Raw genomic sequence first — 9,167 nt, 5'->3', positions numbered from 1 at the left:
AGTTCCATGGTTCCGTGGTTCCACATTCTGTAATTCCATGGTTCTGTGGTTCTGTGGTTCCACGGTTCTGTAGTTCCATGGTTCCGTGGTTCCACAGTTCTGTAATTCCATGGTTCTGTGGTTCCATGCTTCCATGCTTCTATGGTTCCACAATCAGGAGGCCGCTGTCACCAACAAGATCTCTGCTTTTTCATCCAGCTCTTAGGAGCTCCTCAGGGCTCAGCAGCCTGAGGTTGCAGTGCAGGCAGCACAGCCACGTGCTGCCTTATGGGTGAAGTCGGGGCAAATGTCCAGCACTCCTTGGCGCTCGATTTTTGGTCCACTGCTGTAACACAAGGTGGGGGGATCACCATCTGCTACCTGGGCAGAACTGTTCCTCCTCCTTGGAAATAGCCAATCCCATTCATTCCCATATCACTTATTTTACATCATCCTGCTGCATTCACAGTTTTTTCCTTGCTTTGAAGACAGGGATCTGTTCCCCCTGCTGCCTGCCTGGCATGCTTTCTATTTTCTGCACTAGACTGCTTTCCTTATCCATCATACCTTGTTTGGAGGTGTCAGCATCTCTATGTGCCTTTTCTTAGCACATGCCCCACAAAGACGCTGTTTTCACTCTATGATTTTTGAGACCACTTTGAGTGCATAAAAAAGCTTTTTCTCCCCTCGATGCAGATTGTGTTGGGTTACCACTGCTTTTCACACTGATTACACAACCTTGATATTATGTAGGATGTCGACTGCCCTCTCATGGGGCATTACTTGCACGTCTCGTGGTCCTCGGCTGAATTTCCATCCCCCAGCTCAAGGAGGGGAGGCCCAGCTCCCGACTGGCTGCCGGGAATGGGACAGCTCTCGTTGATGCGACTGAGCCCTTTTTGAAGGTGAGATGCTCTCTGCTCAGCAGGAGGGGACAAACCCTGTGGCACTGCTGTGCCTGCAGCCCCCAGTCCTAATGCAAACCATGCCCACAGGAAGAAGTGCTGCCTCCCCGCCTCCCCGTCCCTCTGCCTCCCCTGCCTCCCCATCTCCTTGCCCTGACACTCAGAGGCCAGAGGAGGGAGCGATGACACGCATTTTTTCCCCGAAATCTCTCCGTACTTTCACTTTCTAGGGAAGTGAGAAAGGCGGAAGAACTGTGGGCAGCTGCCTGTTCCTGGATGGCCGTCTGTGGCCCCGAGACTCTTGTGCTCCCTCACAAACAGACATCGCCGTGTTTCAGGTGGCCGAAAGAGGCAAAGCAAAGATGGCTGAGACCACAGTCAGCTCCACATTCTCCATCCTTGTGAAGTCTTTGTTAGGAAAAATTATTTCTGTGCCGGTGTCTTTGGATGACACAGTGCTGGACCTAAAGATGAAGTTATTTGCACTGGAGAGTGATTTCTACCCTTCTCAGGCACGACTGATTCATGATGGCTGGCAGTTGGTGGACGAACTAACTCTCAGACATTACAACATTACCTCCAACAGCATTGTACACCACATTCTTAGGTGTAAGTACCAGGCCAGAGGTGGGGAGTGGCCATGGGAGCAGGCTGCCAAGGGGAAGGGGCAAGAGGATTGTCAGCCAGGGAGCTTTGTGCCTTGGGAGGGAAGAACTGGGAGGGGAGGGCAGAAAGGGAAATGGATGTGGGGCAATGCTTCCCCTGATGTGAATGGGCTCCTGAGCTCTCCTCTGCTCTGTGTTGCTGTTGCAGTGCGAGGTGGTGGTTCAGCTCCCTTAAAGGGCAAGGAAGATGTCTCAGGTAAGATCACAGTCCTCACTGGCACTCTCGTGGAGGAAGGGGATCTGCATGGGTGGTGTGTGTGTCCACTTCATACGTGGAAGCTGTGGTAAATCTGGGAGTATCTGGTGGTGCACCAGGGGACTGTGCAGCTAATGGGATGGGGAAGACTGGGTGAAGGTAGGATGGCTGCAGTTTGGTTGGAAAAGACCTATTTGATCAAGTCCAACCATCCACCTAACACTACAAATCCATCTTTAAACCTTGACCCTCAGTGCCACAGCCACACATCCCTTAAATACCTCCAGGGACTGGGACTCCACCACCTCCCTGGGCAGCCTGTCCCAATGCCTGGCCACCCGTTCTGGAAACAAATTCTTCCTGACATCCAGCCTGAACTTCCCCAGTACCACCTCACATCCTATCACTTGTCACCCAAGCAAAGAGACCAACACTGTCCTCAGTGCTTCCTCCATTCAGGTGATTGCAGTGAGTTGTAGAGACAAAGACCATCTTCTTGTTCCAGCCACAGGCGGTCAACTACCAGTGGTGCAACAACAGGGTGGTTTACCAGGAATTGCCTCAAGGATAAAAATACCAAGCGGTTCAGCAGGTGTCACTTCGATTATAGAAATGAAGAGCTATCTGGCAGGCATCACCTCCACAGGTGCAGAGGTAAGGTCTGGTGGGATGCCCAAGGCCTGGGACAGAGGGAGGAGTGCGACAGGACTGGCCTCCAGGTAGGGCTGGGCGCCTTAAACCCACAGCCATCTCCGCAGGGATCTTTCCTGCAGCTGGGCTAGCCTGTGGCACATCCAGGAGGCCTCTCCTCATGCCTTCTTTGCCTCAGTCTTTACTAGTATGACTTGTTACGCCCCGGGCACACAGCTCCTTGCACTGGTAGATAGAGATGGGGAACAGAATAGGCCCTGCATAATTCACAATGAGATGGGTTTGGACCTGCTCCAAAAGCTGGATGCTTACAAGTCCATGTGGCTAGGTGGATTGCACCCTGCAGTGCTGAGGGAGCTGGTGGATGTAGTTGCCAAGCCACTCTCCATCCTTTGGTAGCCCTGGCTAACTGGAAATGTCCTGGTGGACTGGAGACTGGCAAATGTGACACCCATTTTCAAAAAGGGCCAGAAAGATGATCCTGGCAGCTGCAGACCTATCAGTCTCATCTCGGTGCTGGGGAAGGTTATGGAACGGATGGTTTCGGGAGCCATGATGGACCAGTTAAAGATCAACCAGGGGATCAGGTCCAGTCAGCATAGGTTTACAAATGGTAGATCCAGTTTGACAAACCTGATTTCATTCTATGACAAGGTGACCCGCTTAGTGGATGAATGTAAGGCTGTAGATGTGGTCTACCTGGACTTCAGTAAAGCCTTTGACACTGTCCCCTGCAGCATTCTCATGGAGAAGCTGGCTGCCCACAGTTTGGATGGGTGTACACTCTGGCTGGATGGCTGGACCCAAAGCGTTGTGGTCAATGGACTTAAATCCAGTTGGTGGCCAGTCACAAGCAGTATCCCCCAGTGCTTGCTACTGGGGCTGCTTCTATTTAACTTCTTTATTAACGATCTTGACGAGGGGATTGAGTACACCCTAAGTAAGTGGGGAGGGTGTGCTAATGTGCCAGAGGGGAGAAAGGCACTACAGAGGGATCTGAATAGACTCAATTGACGGGCCAAGGTAAACTGTATGAGTTTCAATAGGGCCAAGTGTTGGGTCCTGCATTTTGGTCACAATAACCCCAGGCAACCCTACAGGCTTGGGGAGGAGTGGCTGAAAAGCTGCCTGACAAAAAGGGACCTCGGTGTACTGATGGATTCTTGGCTGAATATGAGCTAGCAATGTGCTCAGGTGGCCAAGAAGGCCAATGGCAGCCTGGCTTGCATCAAGAATGATGTGGTGAGCAGGACTAGGGAAGTCATCCTGCCCCTGTACTCGGCATTGGTGAGGCCTCACTTCTAGTACTGTGTTCAGTTTTGGGCACCTCAATACAAAAAGGACATTGAGCATGTCCAAAGAAGGGCAGTAAGGCTTGTGAAGGGCTTGGAGAGTATGTCCTACAAGGACAGACTGAAAGAAATGGGGCTGTTCAGTCTGTGTTCCCCTTCTCTAGGAAATCCAGAAATGGCCACAGTCAGATGTTCCAGCAGAGGAGAGAAGCTGTCACTGTGTGAGGCAGGTAAGGGTCCTTGCCTACAGCTCTGCTCTGCACCGGCCTTACTGGTCCTCACAGGGCACAGCAGGCAGATCTCAGCTCCCACCTGTACCTTCAGGACCTGTTGTTCACAGCAATTATTTGGACTCCAGAAGAGTCCAGTCTCCTTGCTGCACTAACTCAGCATGCATTGATCTGATTTACATTAGTGGAGAGGCTCTTTTCCACACACTTGCATGCCAAATTTCATCTAAACATTACCCCTAAACCTTTCATCTGTCTGTGTCCGCTATTTTCTCTCTGCTGAAGCTAGTTGGCAGCCAACATTTTCTCTCCCAGGAAACAGAAACTTCATTATCTAGAATTTCCATGTTCAAAATACATACCCAAAATCAGTGTGTGAAACTTATAGTCTGGGGCTCCAGGTATTGCTCTGCATGTTTAACCATTATCTTTCATTGATGTATCAGGGACACACGTACTAAGTGGTGCCTTCCCCATTCCAGTGTGCATAACTGTTCAGACCACCTTCCTGTGCCATCTTGCACTGTGCTTCACTGCAGCACTCAGCACGCCTCCTGCAAGCAGCATCCACTGCACAACACCCCATTCAACTCCAAACCGGTCGCTCTTGTGTTGCAGGAACTTCAAGAAGTGAAGCCGGAGATAGATTCATACGTTTTGAAGGAAGAAAACATATACAAGTAAGAGCTCCTATGAGAAGTAGAAATGCTTTCCAAAAGCCCTCGTCACACATGGCGTGAGCCTGCCCTCTCTCCTACTTGCAGAGCTTGTCTCCCTGGACCAGGCATCTTCCAGTGCTCTGAGACAGGCCTTGCCTTTGAGGTGCAGTCAGCAGCCAGCATTGTGTACAGATATGCCTCCTGGAGCACGCATCTGAAAGAGGCTGACCAGAATGTGTGGGTACCTGCTGGGCCTCTTTTCAACATCTGGGCGCTGCCTGGAACCGTGCGAGCTGTGCATCTCCCCCACTTCATTTGTCTGTCAGGTATGGCAGCCATGGGACATGTGCTTGCTGGCACAGCCCCCCCCTCCTCAGGCACCTGGGTTCTCCTAGGCTGCTTTCTCTCAGCTTCTAGTCCCTGTCCCCCAGGGATGATTCCAGGACCTGCTCACACAGGAGGGCAAAGAACAGCGAATTACCAAAACAACTCCAGGGGACCTCTCTCCAGATGGGGTCAATTTTTCCTCTCTCCAGAGGTAGCCTGTGCTTTCTAGTATTCTTCCACCTTGCTTTGCCATCCTCCATCCTTTTCTCATGTTTTATTAAACCTTCACAGTGCTCCCTTCCCCACCACCTGCTCTGCACACACAACACTGCATTCTCCTCCCATCCCCTCGCAGTGGCTGTGGTGACCCACAAGGTTCTGCCCCAGATCTGCAGCAGTCCCAAGCTGCTACCTCAACTTTGCAGTTTTCTGAGCCCAAAGGAAGACTACTAAAGAACTGTAATACCAAGCTGGGCACAGGAACCCTGTAAATCCCAGGGTATACATCACCCATAAAACAGAGCATGTCATTTTGTGTTGGTGTCTGTCTCCTTTCTTCTAACAAACCCTCAAAGAGAAGGATGTAATGTGGTAGGGTGCAAGGAAGACAAAGCAGAACCTTGGTGCCTTTGCTGTCTCTTTCAGATGCAGACATCAGTGGATGCTCTATTGCCCATTTTGAATTCCAGAAGATGACCATACAGCAACCAACAGAAGTGATGGCCTTCTCCGCTGTCCTGGAGAATCCCAGCTTCTCTCTTGTTGGGGTGGTTTGGAGAAAGTTACGTTCAGCCATTTCTCTCCCTATGCACTCCTTAGTGCTGATCTTCCATCAGCTCTCCGCTGCAAATACAACCCTGCATCTCTACCTGATCCCAGATGACATCTCGGTGAAGAAGGTAAGGTGGAGGGAGCTTGACCAGTTCAGAGGATGACGTCTGGGGTGGCTGCAGTTGCAGAAAATGGATTTGTTAAGCAGAGAGCCCTCTCAGTTTTGCTCTGATGTTTCCTGTCTCCAGGAATCTCTCCGTGATTTTTGGCTGGGACAGCATATCCCAGCATGAGCAAAGACATGGCACAGGATGCTCTGCCACGTGGAGCAGAGCACATGTCAGATATGCTGGCTGCTGCCATGCACAGTAATAGGTGGCTGCATAGCAGATGCTCTCCTGTTGTGTGCAGCCCTTACCCTCTGACAGCACTGCCTGCAATGCATGTTCAGGGCTCTGTTCTGACCAGGTTGGTCTCTTCTCTTCTTGACTTTCCAAGGCAGTGAGAGCTATCTCCAGCTCACAGCTCTTTTTTTCAACTCTCACAAGTGATCCTTGATGTTTACAGGCCATTGAAAGACAAGAGATGAGCTGGAACTCAAAGCTTATTCCCAAGCCTCCTCCATTCAGCCCTCTGTTCTTTGGCAACAGATATCAGGTGTCCAGTAACGCTCAAGTGAAGATTACACCTGGAGTAAGTGGGACAGTTCCCTTTTTTATTATTACATTTTTGAGTGAAACAGAAAGTACCACAGCTTCTCTGGATCTCCAATTCAGCACTGTGATCTTTTCCCTATTAGCTAAGCCTCTGTCTCAGCCCCTGCACGTTGCCTCATCTCATCTCTATACACTTCCAAGAGGCTCTGTCTTTTCTTTAATCCCCCATTATACTTTTGAAAATGGTGATTAGTTCTTTCCTTTGCCTTTTCTTCTCCAAGACAAACAAACCAAGTCCTCTGCCTCTGCTTGCATGTCATTTTTTCCAAATTGCAGTGGTGGTGCAACACTCAGAGAACATTAGAATGGTGGTAAAATCTCTGCTCTTTAAGGCTTTTGTTATTCTGGCAGACCAAGGCAGAGCCCATCGAGAGTTGACAGCATACTCCTTCTTTGTGAAGGACAACAGATGAGACACTCCAGAGTTCCATTCCTCTGGCACTTTTTTCTTCTTTTCTGTGTGGCCAGGAAACATGAGACGATGTGTGTAAATTCACAGTTCCACAGGGTAAGACCCAACTTCCTTCTTATCTCTACAGACACACTTGCCATTCTGCTACAAGAGTCCAAAGGACCAACAGCTCTTTGTTGAGATCTACATCAGGAATATGGCAGAGGAAATTGAATTCTTTATTACAGATGGACAGAATGACACCGAGGTCTGGAGGGCATCACTGAGATCAGGTAGGATCAGGTCCATCTGTAAGGGGAATTGAGATGATGGCACAGTGAGCTGCACGTCTCGTGACAGCGAAAAGAGAAGCTCAGATACTCTGAGTGCAGGGTATGGAACTGTGCCTTGGGATTCCCTCTCTGTTAGGCTAATTCTGCACCCCTAAAGTAACACCTACAAATGTACACGGCCCTGAACCCCACTTAGCAGAGTTTTCAACAGATGGACAAGAAATACTGTAAGCAGGAAAAAAATGGCTAATGGTTCCATGGAACATCAGGCATCTCAGTAAGGCTTCTAGAAAGAGTCTCCATTTCTGTGATGGTGTATTTCATAAGCTCCCTCCTTTCTCTTTCAGGTGATTTTAGTCATTCTAGAAATGACTCCAAGACCCCTTCAGGTCAGTACGTTTTTTCATAACTACTTTTATTGAGTTGAAATATATATTTGGGGTTTTCAGTATTCTGGCTTAAAGCAGATAACCAACCACCTTTTTCCCATACTTGTGACTCTTTCTGGACAAAAAAAACTTTAAAACTTTTATTTCCTCACTGCTGGCAGCCCGCTCTGTAAATTGGCATGTCACTGGGGACCCTCCAAACTGGTTTGCTTTCTTTGTGATCAGACATACTCTTTCTATAGAGAATGAGCTACAGCTGATACAGTTCACAGCACAGAAATATTTCATGGGACTTTCAATATCTGGTGGAGTTGGAGCATCTCATACCTTATCACAGAGCCAGTGCTTCCCACTTGCTTCAAATACTGTAGGATCACTGGACGGGATGGTCCCTGGGCTGTTACCAACCTGATCTACCTCAGTTCTGGCCCTGTCCTTGCCTTGGCTCCAATGCTTCCACCGCTGATGAGGGAGCTTTCTTCTGATGGCTCAGCTTCCTGACCAGAAAGCAGCACTGCTGGTGCAGTGGAGGGAATGGGAGCACGTGGCTGTGGGACAGAGCAAACAGCCCTCGGGTGTGTTGGCTAGGATGCAGAGTACCACAGCAGGAACCAACCTGCCTTGTCACGTGCAGCACAGTAACATGGGCTTTGGTTTCTGCTAGGTGCAGCCTTCCTGAAGAAGCACAAGACAGAGCTTTGTTCCAGGATGGGGCAGCTCTCCTCCATTCTACTAAATTTAAGGGTTGGAGATGTAATCAACAGTGAAGAAGAAGAGGAGGTGCAAGCTCAAAATACTAAACAAAAGAAGAATCAATTTCTGCTGGACCTAGTTGAGAGAAAAGGGCCCAATGCCCAACAAAAGCTCTTTCAGGTCCTCCGGACAAAAGACCCATTCCTTGTTGAACACCTGGAGAACAACTAAGACTGGGAAAGCAGACGGCTTTTGCTCCCATTGACAGATTAAGGGAGTGCCAGGAGAGTCAGGCAAAAGGAGGGATTTGTCAGTGTCTGAATCCTGACCTTTCCATGCAAAATCCATGATACAATCAATGCCAATGCCTTCTGAGCCACCAACTACCAGGTCTGTTTCCCTTACCTGATGTGCTCACTAGAAGCGGACAGCCAGTCACCATGGAGGAGCTGCTGGAACAAGAAATCTTGGTTCCTAATCCAGTGCCCATGTTGTGGAGCCATCTGCCATCTGAGAACACGGGGCCTCCGCAGGGTCTCCAGTTGCTCCAGGCAGCTGCTGGTCAAGGAGCTCTCATCAGAACAGCAACCTCACAGAGTCACAGATCGGTAGGGGTTGGAAGGAACCTCTGGAAATCCCCCAGTCCAACACTGCTTAGAGCAGCTTCCCTACAGTATGTTAGACAGGGAAGTGTTCAGGCAGGGTATGAGTATCTCCTGAGAAGGAGACTTTACAGGCTCCGCAGGCAGCTTGTTCCACTGCTCTGTCACCCTCAGTGAGCAATTCTATGATTCTGTGAAGTCCAACCATCAACCTGACCAGTGCTTGTAACTAATTTTTTTTTTATTACACAACATTCATTTTAGCATGTCTATGTCTCTTCCTTCAACATTTCTCAGTGTACACACTCAGAAGAATTCTGCACTTACAGAGGGCCACCTTCAGTACCCTCAGTGAGATTGAATTTATGGAACTTCATGTCTTCCAATTTGTGCCCGCTGCCCCTTGTC

General features: G+C 49.4%; 1 protein-coding gene across 1 annotated transcript; it reads left to right on the top strand.

The window, feature by feature from the left end:
- The first annotated feature begins 33 nt into the window (after window positions 1-33).
- Window positions 34-9,022, top strand: LOC100546974 (caspase recruitment domain-containing protein 8-like). Its single transcript, XM_031556015.2, has 12 exons — window positions 34-884; window positions 1,115-1,493; window positions 1,698-1,745; window positions 2,251-2,399; window positions 3,853-3,918; window positions 4,537-4,598; window positions 4,683-4,903; window positions 5,550-5,803; window positions 6,243-6,368; window positions 6,931-7,075; window positions 7,423-7,464; window positions 8,129-9,022. The coding sequence occupies exons 2-12, from the start codon at window positions 1,247-1,249 to the stop codon at window positions 8,386-8,388; spliced, it is 1,620 nt and encodes a 539-aa protein (XP_031411875.1). The 5' UTR covers window positions 34-884; window positions 1,115-1,246; the 3' UTR covers window positions 8,389-9,022.
- The last annotated feature ends 145 nt before the right edge of the window (window positions 9,023-9,167 follow it).

This window comes from Meleagris gallopavo, chromosome 17 (assembly GCF_905368555.1).
Source record: "Meleagris gallopavo chromosome 17, MGAL_WU_HG_1.1, whole genome shotgun sequence".
Classification (NCBI taxonomy): domain Eukaryota; kingdom Metazoa; phylum Chordata; class Aves; order Galliformes; family Phasianidae; genus Meleagris; species Meleagris gallopavo.
The sequence above is the reverse complement of the archived record's forward strand: the minus strand, read 5'-3'. Positions and strand labels throughout refer to the sequence as shown.

Coding starts and splice junctions, on each gene's coding strand:
- LOC100546974 (XM_031556015.2), top strand. CDS start 1,247: ATGGCTGAGACCACAGTCAGCTCCACATTCTCCATCCTTGTGAAGTCT. Junction 3,919..4,536: donor GCTGTCACTGTGTGAGGCAG/GTAAGGGTCCTT, acceptor CTTGTGTTGCAG/GAACTTCAAGAAGTGAAGCC. Junction 7,465..8,128: donor TGACTCCAAGACCCCTTCAG/GTCAGTACGTTT, acceptor GGTTTCTGCTAG/GTGCAGCCTTCCTGAAGAAG.